The 15955-nt window shown below is 43.0% G+C and overlaps 3 protein-coding genes across 7 annotated transcripts in view; all 3 read left to right on the forward strand.

Annotated features, from left to right (window-relative positions):
• Positions 1-5922, forward strand: part of frmpd4 (FERM and PDZ domain containing 4) — a 39891-nt gene extending 33969 nt beyond the window's left edge. For all 4 annotated transcript variants that reach the window (XM_010773516.1, XM_010773514.1, XM_010773515.1 and 1 more), the window contains 7 exons: positions 39-165; positions 383-472; positions 576-758; positions 922-1045; positions 1134-2108; positions 2572-3735; positions 4211-5922. In XM_010773516.1, the coding sequence (XP_010771818.1) occupies positions 39-165; positions 383-472; positions 576-758; positions 922-1045; positions 1134-2108; positions 2572-3735; positions 4211-5397 (3850 nt within the window). In that variant the 3' untranslated portion in view covers positions 5398-5922. The remainder of the gene's footprint in view (positions 1-38; positions 166-382; positions 473-575; positions 759-921; positions 1046-1133; positions 2109-2571; positions 3736-4210) is intronic.
• Positions 5923-7007: 1085 nt separating this feature from the next.
• Positions 7008-10684, forward strand: tlr7 (toll-like receptor 7). Its single transcript, XM_010773522.1, has 2 exons — positions 7008-7080; positions 7355-10684. The coding sequence occupies exons 1-2, from the start codon at positions 7066-7068 to the stop codon at positions 10505-10507; spliced, it is 3168 nt and encodes a 1055-aa protein (XP_010771824.1). The 5' UTR covers positions 7008-7065; the 3' UTR covers positions 10508-10684.
• Positions 10685-10724: 40 nt separating this feature from the next.
• LOC104947494 (toll-like receptor 7) lies at positions 10725-15872 on the forward strand. Of its 2 annotated transcripts, XM_010773524.1 has the most exons (3): positions 10725-10961; positions 12596-12644; positions 15219-15872. In XM_010773524.1, the coding sequence occupies exons 1-3, from the start codon at positions 10959-10961 to the stop codon at positions 15674-15676; spliced, it is 510 nt and encodes a 169-aa protein (XP_010771826.1). In that variant the 5' UTR covers positions 10725-10958; the 3' UTR covers positions 15677-15872. The 2 variants fall into 2 exon arrangements, with proteins under 2 accessions (XP_010771826.1, XP_010771825.1); XM_010773523.1 differs by having other exon boundaries at positions 12596-15872.
• Positions 15873-15955: the final 83 nt, after the last annotated feature.

A 15955-nucleotide genomic window follows, 5' to 3' on the forward strand; every position in this document is an offset into this window, starting at 1 on the left:
GTGACCTTCTCTAATCTTTATGAAATGTGCGTCCACAGGAAAGAGTGGGGTCTGGCATTGTTCCTGCCGCCTGCAGTGCTGTCGAGCATGAAAGAGAAGAACATCAAAAAAGCCCTCACCCACATCCTCAAAACCAACCAGAACCTGGTGCCGCCTGGTAAAAAGGTAGGGTACATCTTCCCCTTTCCTCTATTCCTCCCTCTTTATCTGCAAGTCTCCCCATCTTTGGAAAGACTCTTTACTACCATCTGGTGGGGGGCTTCATTAAAACAATTAGTGCTGCGTGGTTGCTTGAATAGATATTGTTGCAACTTTTTTCTTTCGTGTTACCCATTTCTGCTTTTAACCCAACCTATATTTCTTGTGTCCTTCCCCATTCCAGCTGACTGCCTTGCAAGCAAAGGTGCATTATCTGAAGTATCTCAGCGATTTGAGGCTGTACGGAGGACGGGTTTTTAAATCCACACTAGTTGTGAGTGAGGCCATTTTATCACATGGTGTGCAGCCACACAGTGTGTCACAGGCTGTTCATTTGCATGCAGAAAGTGATCCTGAATCTCTCATCCCTTTCACAGCAAGGCGAGAAGCACACAGAAGTGACATTGCTGGTGGGGCCCAAATACGGCATCAGCCATGTGATCAACACCAAAACAAACCTGGTGGCTCTTCTGGCTGATTTCAGTCATGTGAACCGCATTGAGATGTATACAGAGGACGAGAACAGGGTCAGAGTGGATCTACATGTTCTGGACGTAAAGGTTAACAAATCCTCTTTTCAAAATATAGAAATGTGTTCGCTGTCTGGTTGTGTGAATATTTTCTAGGGCTTTGATCTTAACAACACCAAGTCATTATAACGGAACTCCCACTTTCCCATTTATTTTGTGCTTATCATCAACTGCTTATCTGTCTCTTTCACAGCCCATCACTCTCATAATGGAGTCTGTTGATGCGATGAATCTGGCCTGTTTGACTGCTGGCTACTACAGATTACTGGTGGACTCTCGGCGCTCCATCTTCAATGTGGCCAAAAACACAGAAACAAGTATGTCTGAAATGACCACAGCATGACTCATCAGAACGTTTTCTTTTTTTAAATAGACCTGTTTTCATGCTCTGGTTCCTCTTTGCAGGCCAAGCAGCGAGAGTAAAGCAGACCTACCAGGCCATCGAGTGTACATACAGCACGCCCCATAAAGGATTTGAGGACAGAAACAACCAGAGGTGCAACCAAGATTATTCTGAGCAGGATAGTGAATACCTGGATCACGGGAGATTTGAAGGCCAGCCAGTGTACATAACGGAGATCCACCAGGCCCAGCACCCGGGGCACACTGTAGAGAGAGCCGAGTGCTGCAGAATCCCATGCTCCCAAACTTACCTCAACATCCCCAGGCCCAAACCCCAAGACTCCACCAGGAGTGCAAAGGTCTCCTTCATATTTGGAGATCCTCCCTTAGAAAGTGTTAACCCCCAAAATTTGGGCTACCAGAGACTGATGGAGGAGGGCCCAGAGATTCTAGACAATCACAGCCACATGTACCGGCGTCTCGAGGAGGACTATAAGATGATGGATGCCATAGAGGACGGGTATCAGTACTCCACCAAAATCTTCGGTCCCACGGAATGCATCGAGGAGCCGCTGCTGCACGATATCTGCTACGCGGAGACGACCGATGACGCAGAGGACGAGGACGACATCAGTTGTGAGGAGGACATGGTGATGAGTGACATAGACAAACCCATGTTGCTCTCGCTCTCGGGGTCCAGCGATGACATCATTGACTTGACCTCCCTCCCTCCCCCTCCGGAGGGTAATGACGAGGAGGACAGTGACGTTCTGCTGCACTCGCTCAACCTGGCCATCGCTGCTCCTCCCCCCGGCTTCAGGGACAGCTCTGACGAGGAGGAGCAGCAGCAGGGGGCCGGGACTCGTTCCCACGGGGCCCGCAATGATATCCCAGTGTCTCTCATAGATTCAGTGCCCACCCTCGGAGCAGAGGGCCACGGGGAGCCTCTGAACGATGCAGTGGTTTCCACCTTACAGGCACTAGAGGCCCTCGCTGCGTCTGAGGAACAGAGTCCGGCTCAGTCCGAGAGTAGCACAGGTTCTCCTTACACTATTGTAACGTTCATCCATTAACATCACACGTTTTCCAGCCATTCACTTTTGATTTGTCATTGTTGATTTTTTTCAATAAAGCCCATTTTGTTCTATGTTTCCCTTTGTGTGAGCATTTCATTCATTTCAGCATTTCTGTTCATTTCAGTATCATTTTCTCAACATTTTATTATTTCATGAACCATTTTATAATGTTTACATACTGCACGATAGCATGCTAATATTCAAAAAGATCCGTATTTTCATTGTATCTTAAAGTAGTTATTCTTTATTGATGTACTATTTTCTGTGTTATTCCAAAGTTATCATTAACTCCTTTTCTCCCTCACATGTTGAATCACATTGTCATCACCATTAATTATTTTTGACTCGTTCCCCTTATCTGTGATATTTGTCGAGAGCCTCAGATGAATTCATTAATGAAGTGTTTGTCTTTCTGTGATACACAGGTGTAGAAATATCACGGGCATTTAGTCCCGACTCCTCCGATTCTGGCAACGAGACGAATTCCTCAGAGATGACAGAGAGCTCAGAGCTGGCCACTGCTCAAAGACACTCAGAGAACCACCTGAGGATGCACATGGCCATGGCAGAAGGATACCCAGCCGTGAACGAGGAGAAGACACAGTCCGCTTTAGCCAGCGTTGGCCGTGCGGGAGCTTTGCAGTACAACCCACAGGAGCATCAGGGTGAGGAGGCGAAATCATCTGCTGTCGCCTCCTCCCAGATCTTTCACTCAGATGGCGGTGAGATGGAGCCAGAGACAATGGAGATCAAATCAGTCAGTGAATACTTCACTAAGCTGCACATGGGCTCAGTAATGAGCAGGCAGAGAGGAAAACAGGGGGAGGCAGAGAGCAGAGTCCAAGGAGAAACCTGCGAATCCTCGGACAGAGGTCACATGACCTCTCACGACTCGGCTAGAGACGAGCCCGCACATCTTGTTGGGAAGTACAACGCTTTCACTGTGAGAGATGCCTACTACATGAATCAACTGGATCTGGGGCGAACACACTTTCAAGACAGAAATCAAAAATGGCAGCCCGGAAACAAGATGGCAGAAAATCTTTCTCCAGAAAGTGTGAATGACTCACAGGCTTCCCACGCAGACAGGTTGACAGTAAAGGGAGACAAACGGGACTTAGATGAAAGAAGCCAACAGTCAAATGCCCACTCACCCTCGAAAGGACCCGGTCTTGCAGAAGGAGAAGCAGCCTCACAGGACAATGAGCAGCCGCACGCTTTTTCACGCGAATACCACGTGAACAAGCGCATGTCCTCCATTCAGAGTGAAGGCGTCCATTCTCTGCAGAGCTCCCAGTGTTCCTCTATAGACGCTGGCTGTAGCACAGGCAGCAGCAGCTGTGTCACTCCCATGGATTCTCCTCTCTGTGCCACAGACAATATGCATGTACTGTCAGAGTCCTCGCTGAAGGGGCTGGGTTACACACCTGGTGAGGAAAAAGCTTACGGGCCCCCAGGTCAGGGGAGGGCCGGCCATCCTATAGACCCCACCCTGCTGAGGAAGATCCACGCAGCGACCAGTGCGGAGCCGGGATTCGGGATCACACGGGAAGGCAGCCACCGAATGCCCAAGATAAAAGAAACCACAGGTAAAACTACACAGGAGGGTGCTCTCTCTTATCTAGCTAAATGGAAAGACTGAAAAACAATGTTAGCAGCTCTCTGATGTTGTACAGAAGTGCTTTAAACTTAATGCCATTGCAAGCATGTGGAAATACTCCAGGTGATTTCTATTTTATTTGAGCATCTATTTTAGCATTATAATTCTGTTTCTGTCTCCTCCTTTGAATTTTCTCTTAACTTAAACATTTCAAAATACCTTCTCCACTTTAAGCCTCTCGAAGAGTTTTTAATTAAAAATAATCTGTGTTTCAAGTAAGGCATTTACTTACGCGTTGTTCTACCTATATTTAGGTATCTGTTTGAACCTTAATTAGTTATGATATCATTTGATGCAAATTATCATATTTTCCAGAACTTTGAAAATAGTTTATAACAGCTGAATGTGTGCGGTCAGGGAAATGCTTAACAGTGCTTTTTGTTTCCCTTGTACCCCTAGTGTAGCTTGCACACAGCTGGAGAAGGTTGGGGAAGAGTCATCTTTAGCTCTCTGTATTGAGAGCAGTACCACCACCACAACCACGTCACCTTCATCTTTAAGAAGTAGCACAGAGCTCGGCGGGCTAACACAGGCCAGCCCCGAGCCCGACCCACAAGCCCTGGCTTTCCCTTCAAGCGGACCTTCATGTGACACTCAAACAAGCAGCCTCAGGAAGCCACACAGGGATCGGATGCTCAGGAGGAGCTGGAGCGCCATAATGCCAGCTTCCAGGAGCCTAGAAGCGCTGCTAGAGAAGACAAGAGCCACACTTACAAGGAAGGGTGGCAGTCAGAACTTCCAGTCTCAAGATCCCCCAAAAGTAAAGAGGATATTCTCTGCCAAAACGTTGCCCAAGAGCTGGTCCCTGGGTTCCGTCGCCTCTAATCCATCTGGTAGAAGGCAGATGTGTTCAGAGTCCACAGCTCAGAGGCTGGGCACGGGGACGTGGAGGTGCCGTGGGCCGTTCAGTCACTGCTTCCTGCGGAGAAAGAAAAACACTGACGGTGATGACGAAGACAAAAAGACGCCTCTGTTCTCCGTCAGCTCTCTTTCTTTCAATCGCGAGGAAAACGCTGTCTTGAAAGCTGACTCTAAAGCTATGAAAGACATGAGCCTCGAAGCCAGGCTGGCTCGTGTCAATTCAATGAAGGGAAAAACATACAGCCTTCACACAGGGTTCGCACTCGCACGCGAGGATGCCTTAGTGATGGTCGGCGTGTTGCGTTCCAGCGTCGGCCGTTCGTCCAGACGTGGGAACCGCGAGGTCAGCGAGGCCGACACGGATACGTCCTCAGAGCTGCTCCTCACGCAGGCCAAAGTGCTGAGCAGCGCCTGCAGTCAGATGGCTGTGGAGTACAGCAGCCCGGAGGAGTTGCTGCTCACGCTGACTCACAGCTTCCACACACTCTGCTGTCTGACGCAGGCCTGCCTGTCACTGGTGGACGAGCTGAGCGAGAGCGAGCGGCGGGAGGTGGTGGCGAAGGTGGAGGAGGTGGTCATGAACTACGTGCGTCTGCTGAAATCTGCAGAGGCAGCGTCGGGAAGATCCCCCGGTGACCAAAGTGTGAATGCACTGACACATCACTCTGCCACCATGTCTGTTATTCTAAACGCACTAAGTCACTCACTGAAAACACTGCTCAACAAATAAACTGTTGTTATTCCGTCCTGATTATTGATTTTAAAAGCCATACATGAGAGACATGGGTTTGACAACCAATGTGAACTGCTGTGATGAAAACAACTTGCCTTGTGTATACGATATTTTATTATCTAAAATAAATTATATAAATCATTAAAGTTTTAAATAGATTATATTAAGGCCTCTATGAAGAAGAATATGACGCTCCTCTCAAGTATATTATCAGATATTATATGATAGGGATTATTTTTATGATTTATTGGTCAGAGTAGGGTTTTACCATGTAGATTATTTCAACCTTATACAGTAAGTACCTTGTTTATAAATTGTAAGAATATATATTATGTTAAAGAAATGCATACACAATATAAAGCTATAGACAAATCATTGCACAGGACAAGACGTGATAATCATTAAAATGCATATTACTTTTTGCTGGAGTCACCTTAATTTATTGAGCAGTTTACACGTTGGAAACGGAGTACTTATCTGTTATTATTTGTCAACATCATTAAAAAGATGAACACTTTTAAAGTCTTTTCAAATTATTTTTGTCTGTTTTTAATTCTAATAACTAGAGTGCGGTTTTGTTTATGACCGCCCTCTCATACAAGTATAGTACCAATTATGGTATTTAAGTGCTTCTTAAATTTGCATTATTAATAAATAAAGGACGCTTGACCCATGTTTAGTTTTTACTGTGTTTAGAAATTTATGATTTCACCATATTCTCAATCCTGACTGGTGGTAATGCTTTTTGCATTAATCATGATGATGGCCCCTTTCACTCAGGGTAGAGCGTTTGCATACTGTTGTGATCACCCTTTTAGTTCAGCTTGTTAGCATGCTAACCTTCGCTAATCAGCACAAAACTCACAGTACAAATGAGGCTGATGGAACTCTCATTAGTTCTGCAGGTAATTTTTCGCTAACAAAAGTATTGACGTCAGTGCAGTAAGGTATGGCTGCTATAAAATTCAGTCTGGACTAAAGAGGTAGATCAATAGCAGCTAGCATGGCTAAAAATCCACTTTGGCATCAACTCTTTTAACTGAAGTATGGTCAGGTGGATGTTTTTTCTAAAATTGCAGTATCAATTCCTGCATTGGGTTTTGGGATAGACAAATACTGTCTGTATGAATCACGTTACTAAGCCATGGAACTACTAAGTAAAAGGAAAACTATTCTGCTTTGTGCTAGAATAGCATGTTTACCATGTAAGTGGTCAACCTTAACATGTGCACAGGTTTCACTTTCCCCTGCAAGCTAACCTGAAATGAAACAACTCTTTCCCCTCTCACTGAATTACCCACAAATCCTCCAGCTGTTAAACTGTCATATAAGAGCAAGACACCGTCAACCTTGATCTCTTTTTTTTTCAAGAAACTCCTTCAAAGTAGCTAATATTTGCATGAAGCCAGTTTACACCATTACATAACAGACACAATCAGTCAACTGTCTTCAAAGACATTGTAAACGATGGACTTGCATGTGTGCGGTTTATGACAAAAGGGAAGTGATGCTGGTTAATAATACACACAATGGGTTAACCCAGCCACCTGTTACTTTCATCCCTTCACCTTCGAGCTCATCCTCATGTCACACTTTGTTCGTACTCCATCCAACCTGACAACAGCACTCGTAGACGGACCTCTTTAAAAATCTCTCATGTGAACAATGTTCTTCCACCTGGTGAGTAGCAGTAATATTTGTTCATATACTGTATTGATTTATAATTGTATGCACTAGTGAAATGAAAGATTGTGTTGATAAGAAGGGCTGTAAATAACATAGAGGAAAATGAAACTCTAGCTTGTGCCGGTTGTATTTTAAAATGGCATCTAGATACCTTACTCAAAGGGTTGATGTGTATGTGCATTACATGTGTTTTATTTAATGATATGACTGTATTATCAGCTTTCCACCTACACACTTTCCTCAGTGAACAAATGTGTTTTTTGTACAGATAAGTGTGGCACTGCTGAGCCTGTGGTGCTGCCCCATCATACTGAAAGCTAGCGTTTCTTACCCAAAGACTCTGCCATGTGATGTAAGCGAGGCGAGCGACGGGAACGTGGTGACGGTTGACTGCACTGAGAGGAACCTCAAAGATGTCCCCCCGGGCATCCCCAGAGACACGACCAATCTGACGCTCACCATCAACCATATTCCTAAATTAAACTCCACCTCCTTTCACGGTCTGGAGAACCTGACTGAGATTGACATGAGGTGCAACTGTGTGCCCATCAAGATCGGGCCCAAGGACCGCATGTGCAACAAGAGTGTGATGATCGAGGAAAACACCTTTACCGACCTGAAGAACCTGCGAGCCCTGTATCTGGATGGGAATCAGCTCGACAGTATACCTAAAGGCCTCCCTGCAAACCTGATCCTCCTGAGTTTGGAAGTGAATCATATTTTTTATATTTCTAAAGCCAACCTCTCTGAGATTAGAAACATTGAGATTCTCTACCTCGGTCAAAACTGTTATTTCCGTAACCCATGTAACGTTTCCTATGGCATAGAGGAAGGGGCATTTTCCCAGCTTAACAATTTAACATTGTTGAGTCTTAAGTCAAACAACTTATCCTTTATTCCAAATCTACTGCCCACGAGTCTGAAGGAGTTGTACCTCTACAACAACAACTTTCAAAAAGTCACTGAGGAAGATTTCAAAAACTTAACTAACCTTGAGATTCTAGATATTAGCGGAAATTGTCCTCGCTGTTACAACGCTCCTTTCCCATGCGACCCCTGCCCAGGTAACTCAGCCCTCAATATCAGCGAGACGGCTTTTCAAATGTTGACAAAGCTAAAGACACTGCGTCTGCACAGTAACTCTCTGAAATATGTGTCGTCTGAGTGGTTTGCCAGCACAATAGAGCTGAGAGTTCTTGATCTCTCATCAAACTTTTTAGCAAGAGAGATAGGAGTCACGCACTTCCCTCATCACCTTGGGAAACTAGAAGAACTGGATCTCTCCTTTAACTACGAGCTTCAGAGGTACCCTGAAACACTGACGCTGAGCTGCAGTTTCTCCTCCTTGAAATCCCTCCGGATCCTCAGACTGAAGGGCTTTGTGTTCCAGCAGCTCAAGTCAGAGAGCATTGCTCCTTTAAAACATCTCACAAACTTGGAGGTTATAGATTTGGGTACAAACTTTATTAAAATCACAAACCTTAGTATTCTGATGGAATTAAAAAGCTTTAAAATAATCAGTCTGTCTGACAATAAAATATCTTCCCCCTCTGACGGCCAAGATTCTGTGGGGTTCTCCGGGGGGGAGACCCAGTACTGGACCCCCATGTCCCCTGCAGCTCAGTACAAAAGTAAGGAAGTGAGAGAGATTCATTACTTCAGATATGATGAATATGCACGCAGCTGCAAATACAAAGATAAAGAACTCGGCACGGTTGCATCCTTTGTCAACACGAATTGCAGTCAGTTCGGCAAAACCCTAGATGTGAGCAGAAACAACATTTTTTTCTTGCATCCCAGATTTCTAAATCTCAGAGAGCTGAGATGCCTCAATCTGTCGGGGAATGCAATGAGCCAAAGTCTTAATGGCACTGAATTTAGCAATTTGATTAATTTACAATATTTAGACTTCTCCTCAAATCGCCTCGACCTGCTCTACCCCACTGCCTTTCAGGAGCTGAAAAATCTGGTCATCTTGGATATCAGTCGCAACAACCATTACTTTGAGTCCGAGGGCTTGACTCACATGCTTAATTTTACCAAACATTTGAAAAATCTCAAAGTATTGCTCATGAACCACAACAAGATCTCTACTTCTACTAACACAGAGTTGGAGAGTCAATCTCTAGAGAGGTTAGAGTTCATAGATAACCGGTTAGACATGTTGTGGAGGGACGGGGACAACCGGTATTTTAATTATTTTAAGAAACTAGATAATCTGATTGTTCTCGACATCTCGCATAACAACCTCCCCTTCATTCCACAAGAAGTGTTCAGTGGTTTTCCGGACAAACTGTCCGAGCTCTATATAAAAAATAACAGACTAAAAGACAAATCTTTTTATTGGGAGAAACTAAACCTTCTGCACTCTCTTCACGTCTTAGATCTCAGTGGAAACAGCTTCACCACTGTTCCAGCCATGTTGTCACTCTGTACCAAATCTCTAAAGAAGCTCCTTTTACATAAAAACCAAATCCTGAAACTCACGCCAGATTTCCTCAAGGGTGCCCACAACTTAAAATATCTGGACCTAAGCTTTAATCACCTACAGCACATTGAGAAATCCAGCTTCCCAGATGATGTCGTTAATAACATGGACATGCTGCTTCTGCACAAAAACAGATTTCTATGCAGCTGCAACGCAACTTGGTTCATCACGTGGCTCAACACGACCACGGTGAAGATCCCCAGGCTGGCCACGGAGGTTACGTGCGCCAGCCCGGGGGCTCAAAGAGGTCACCCTGTGATCTCAGTGGACCTGCTAGCCTGCCAGCACAACTACCTGTCAATCATGCTGTACACCCTCATGACTTCCCTCGTCCTCAGCTTCCTCACCCTGTCAATCTCCAGCCACCTCTTCCTGTGGGACGTCTGGTACATCTACCACTTCTGCCGGGCAAAGCTCAAAGGTTACGGCCGCCTGTATTCCCAGACCTCTGCCTATGATGCCTTTGTAATATATGACAAGGAGGATACGGCCGTGACGGAGTGGGTGCTGAAGGAAATGTGCGCTCATCTGGAGGAACACGGGGACCGCCGCCTGGCGCTGTGTCTGGAGGAGAGGGACTGGATGCCCGGGTGTCCTCTGATCGACAACCTCTCACAGAGCATCCACAACAGCAAGAGGACCGTGTTCGTACTGACCAACAAATACATCAAAAGTGGCAATTTCAAGACAGCGTTCTACATGGCCCACCAGAGGCTAATGGATGAAAAAAATGACGTTATTGTACTGATCCTCTTGGAGAAAGTACCATGCAATTCAAAGTACCTGAGGCTGAGGAAGAGGCTCTTTAAGCGCTCGGTGCTGGAGTGGCCCACTAACCCTCAGGCCCAGTTGTACTTCTGGTTCAGCCTGAGAAGTGTGTTAGCCACTGAAAGTCACAAACAATACAACAACCTCTTTAAGGAGACACTCTAAGACAACAAACTTTCATTCTTAGTTCCTCCTTTCATTTCATAATTGTACTTCTGTATATAAATAATAACTTTTGAATGCCAAGCAACCCAGTTTTGAAATGCATTTCTGTTATATGAATGACCGTTTGTGTGCAGTCCCTTAATAGAGAACTTGCTGCTTCTCTTTGGCATCACCACAGATAAATAAATAAAAATGTCTTTGTCCGGGATACGAACATACTTCCACCATAGCAAGAAAAGAGGAAGTGAAAGAGAAGCACTTCTTCAAATGAAATGATACTTCTGCCCCAGAACCAGAGTTTAGTTTTACTTCAGCAACCGGTGGATTTTATGGCTGCTGTATATTCTTGATTAACATTAAAAACATTAACTCGTAGTGACTTCAGACAAGGTCACGTGTTTTTTAAGGCTGTATTTCAAGAAACACAAAGGATCAATACGCTGCATACACGATGGTGAGTTTATTTGATACACATTTATCTGTATATTCTTAAGGTTTGCTCTATATATATATAGATGTATCTACTGAACTGTAGCTTACAACTTTATTCATCGGCGTGTGTTATGGATTTAGATTGAATTCTTCTTTAATGTAATCTGTTTTGATTTTGTGTTTCTGCAATTATCTTTACGGCACTATATATTACTGTGTATACTTGACTCATTGAAAACTGTTATTTTATAATGTGTTGTTTTACATTTCATATGGAACATTAAAGTTTACTCCCAACTGTGTTGAAAAAAACTATTCCTGTCACCTTATTCAATCAGTATCGATCTCAATTATTAGAGTAACAGTAAACCCATTACCAAGCAGTGATCGGTGGACTAGAGATTACAAACATTATTCATTCATATTTATTATTATCAATATTTCACTAACTCAATGCTTTTGTTTAGAGTTGGAACAGGTTGATAAAGAATACAATGTGATGCTGTCTCTGTTAAAGTCTCTCTACAACCTTAGATAACCTACTGATTAAGGAACTACACTTACGGTTTGTCAAAGTGAGAATGTGTAGCTTTTAGAGGAAGTGCTAAAATAATAACACGGTATAAATCTTATGCAATAATACACCATACTACATAGTTCAGTGACCTCAGGCGTTTTGCTGCTAAAGCTTGGTGTGACTGGTATAGCCTGGTACGACGATATCTTATGGGGACTAATGTTGGTTACAAATAGTTGTTTATCTGACATTTCTGAGTCAATAAACTACCTTTTGGCCTTTTTCTACACTTGTTTTGGTACTAGATAGCCCTTGTTGAGCAAGAGGTTAATTATTTATAGCTGTAAGGCAAACTATTTTTCATTGAGGGCCACATACAGAAAAACATACGAAGGTCTGGGCCACTCACTAGAGGTGAGGTATATTGCCTCATCAGTTAAGTTATAAGTTAGCAAAATAAATGTAGGTAAATTATGCTTGATACTAAGAAAAGAAACAGCCTACATCACAGCTTTCCATAGGGTTTCATTTATTTTGTTGGCAGCCTTAAAACAGAAGACTCAGATTGCTTTTATTACGGGGAAATATGAAAGGTATATTTCAAGCTTGTTATGTAAATAAGTTATTGGGCTTTTTTATTAACTAAGATTTGTTAAGAAATGCTTTCAACCATAATTGCCTGCATTTTTTGGAAAAGTGGGCTTATCAACACATGAATACTGTATAATATATTTGTACATATACATTTACGAAGTACAATATAAGACAAGCACAAGTTTCAGGTGTGGGCCATATTCCATTATCCTACTTTTAGAATCTGCTGAGGGCCGATTAAAAATGGACCATGGGCCGCATTTGGCCCCCGGGCCTCAGTTTGGACAAGGTGTTAATATAATTAATTATTCAAAATAGTGAAAGTGCTGCCATCTGCTGGATACAAATGGTGCCATTCATAAATACCATTTGTCAAATATGACCTGAAGTCAGGTCCCCATATTGATATTGAAACAGGTTTGCTTGGTGAATAAACCATTTTTCATAATGTATAATGTATCGACGATATACAATCTGTTTATACATGTTTGTGGATAACTGACTATACCTCGCTGCATTCCACTAACTCTGTTGTTCATCCACAGACGGTCGCAGTTTGGATGCACTTGCTGCTGTCCTATCTGTGTTGCCAATGTAAGATCCAGCCCGCTGAAAGCAAACCTGAGTGGATGAGACTGCAGTTCCCTTGTGATGTCACAGCCGACAATAACTCTAATGTCCTATTTGACTGTGAAGGCCGTCAACTGAAAAAAGTACCTCATGGGATAACCAACAATGCAACTTATCTCAACTTATCAGACAATTCCATTTGTAATATTTGGAATGACTCATTATCCAACTTGCTGAATCTGACCATACTTGATCTCAGCAGAGCAAACAATGACAAAACGGTGAACATCACTGTGAATGCTTTCAAAAATCTGACAAAACTGCGTGAACTGAGACTGAGTGGCACTGGTCTGAAGGAAATTCCTGCTAATCTTCCTCCCAGTTTGGAAATCATCGAGCTGAACAGTAACAACATTATGTTGTTGAACGGGAGCTTTGATTGCTTAGCAAATATTACACAGTTAGTTTTATCCAGAAACTGCTACTACAGCAATCCTTGTAAGACATCTGTTAACATGGAAAACCGTTTGGAAGTAATGAGCAAACTGAAGCATTTGGACTTGTCCCATAACAACTTAACTGAAGTTCCCAATGGTTTCCCACAATCATTAGGCGTGTTAAAGCTGGATAATAACAGAATAAATCACATCCCTGATGGTTTTCTTATGCTTCCAAATTTAACAGTCCTGAAATTAGAAGGGAACTGTCCAAGATGTGAAAACGCTCCATATCCCTGTGTCACCTGTCCAAAAAAGTCTCTTGATATTGATCCTAATGCATTTCAATATCTAACCCAGCTGGAGATACTGAATATGGGAGGAAACTCACTGAAACACCTGGATCCTTCCTGGTTTAAGAGTCTGAACAAACTTAAACAATTGTTCCTGGCATTTAACTTCTTATTTAAGGCAATTACTGAGGAGGCAACATTTCTGAGACATCTTCCTACGGTAGAGAGACTTGATATCTCTTTCAACTATGGTATCAAGTTATACCCTACACAATTAAATATCTCAGAAGAGTTTTCAAATCTTAAGTCCCTTAAAATATTTCATCTGCAGGGATTGGTCTTCCAGAGTATTGGACTGGAGACTCTCAGACCTCTGTACCAACTCAAAAATCTCTCTATCATGAACTTAGGGACAAACTTTATTATCCACTCCGATTCCACTGTATTTTACAAATTCCACAACCTGAAAGTGATGTACCTCGCAGAAAACAAGCTTTTTCCCACTCCAGATAGAAATCTGCTTGATTCATCATGCGGTGGTTACAATCAGAGGTCCGAACGTTCTATTCCTCCGCTCACAATTCCCCATCCGGGTGATTTTGTTTATGAGCACGTGAAGAGCCTTGTCAAGGAAGAGTGTTTTAACTCTGGACGAGTGCTATCTCTCAGCTCAAATAATATGTTCTTCATTTCTCCAAAGCAGTTTGTTGGCTATAAAGACATTGCATGTCTTAACCTCTCGAAAAATGGATTTTCAGCAGCACCTAATGGTACAGAGTTTTCACCACTGCATGATCTAACATACCTGGACCTGTCATTCAATAAGATCGATTTGGCCTATAGCGAAGCCTTCCAAGAACTAAAGAAACTACAAGTGCTAGACCTTAGTTACAATGAACACTACTTTGAAGCGTACGGGGTAACACTTAATTTAAATTTCACACAAAATCTTCCTGCTCTTAGGGTGCTGAATATGAGTCATAACTCCATTTCCATTCTAACCACCAAACAGATGTACAGCCGTTCATTAACAGAACTTCAGTTTACAAATAATCTTCTGGGGACCCTTTGGAAAGAAACAGATCTCTCATACGAGAGCATTTTTACTAATCTTATTAATTTGACAATTTTAGACATATCTAGCAACCACATTTTAACGCTTCCAGACTATGTTTATGAATATTTGCCGCGTAACCTCACAATACTACGCATAGGTCACAACTTGCTTACTGATTTTAAATGGGACAGACTCAAGTTTTTCCATCAACTTCAGATTTTGGACCTGAGCTTCAATTCTCTACCTAATGTGACAGTTATAAACTCAAACGTAACCCATACTTTGACTTTCCTTGACCTGAGTCATAATGACATTTTCCACTTGGACAGTGGATTTGTAAATGGAGCAAAACAGCTTACAGCCCTTAGCCTAAGCTACAACAAACTGACTATTATCAATCAATCCACCTTCCCATTGAGCCCTGAATCTCAGTTTCACACTTTGTTCTTGCAAGGCAACCCGTTCCAATGTACCTGCGATGCACTTGATTTCATTATTTGGATGGAAACAAGTAATGTAAAGATTCCTAGACTATACACTGATGTGAAATGTGACACACCAGCACAACACAAAGATATAGCTTTGATCATATTTGACATTAGGGAGTGTATAGATGACAGTCAGGCGTTCTTGATTTACATTACCACAAGTTCATTAATTATTGTTTTTTTGTTTGTGGCAACAGTTTCCCACTTTTTTTACTGGGATGCTTCCTACGTGATACACTATATGAAAGCTAAGATAAAAGGATACAGAGCCTTTAACTCACCAGGTGCCATTTATGATGTCTTTGTGACTTACGACACCACAGATCCACATGTCACTGAATGGGTGATGAGGAATCTGCGAGTGAAACTGGAAGAGGAAGGAGAGAAGCATCTTCCTCTGTGTCTTGAGGAGAGGGATTGGACCCCCGGCGCCCCCCTGGTAAATAACCTCACTCAGAGCATCCAGTACAGTCGCAAGACCCTGTTCGTCTTGACGGAGGGCTACGTTAAGACCGGGGTTTTCAAACTGGCAATGTATCTGGCCCACCAAAGACTGCTTGATGAGAACCTGGATGTGATTGTGCTGCTGATGCTGGAGCCCGTCCTGCAGCACTCTCACTTCGTGCGGCTGAGGAGGAGGCTCTGTGAGAAAAGTGTTGTGGAGTGGCCGAGATCAGCTGCTGCTGAGCCTTGGTTTTGGCAAAACCTGAGGAATGTGGTCAGAGTGGACAACAAGTTGATGTACAACAAGAAATATTCAAAATACTTCACCAGCAAGTGAGCCAATGACTGGGACAGATCTGTATAAATGTGGACAATTATATTGGGAATATGTTCAACTGTTGCTCTGATAACATGGTCCTTCACAACTGTTACCACTCTCCTTGGGACTCAAATGAAGACAAATAAATACCTTTGATATGTTTAATCTGTATTTAAAATGATACTTCATGTCTTGCTATTACCCTGTGTAAATAAATATTTGTGCCTGTCTGTTACCTGGTCTCTATCTAACTTAAACAAATATGTCTAAGATCAACCATAAAAAAGGGCAAAAATG

Source organism: Notothenia coriiceps, unplaced genomic scaffold (assembly GCF_000735185.1).
Source record: "Notothenia coriiceps isolate Sejong01 unplaced genomic scaffold, NC01 NC01_scaffold00012620, whole genome shotgun sequence".
NCBI lineage: Eukaryota > Metazoa > Chordata > Actinopteri > Perciformes > Nototheniidae > Notothenia > Notothenia coriiceps.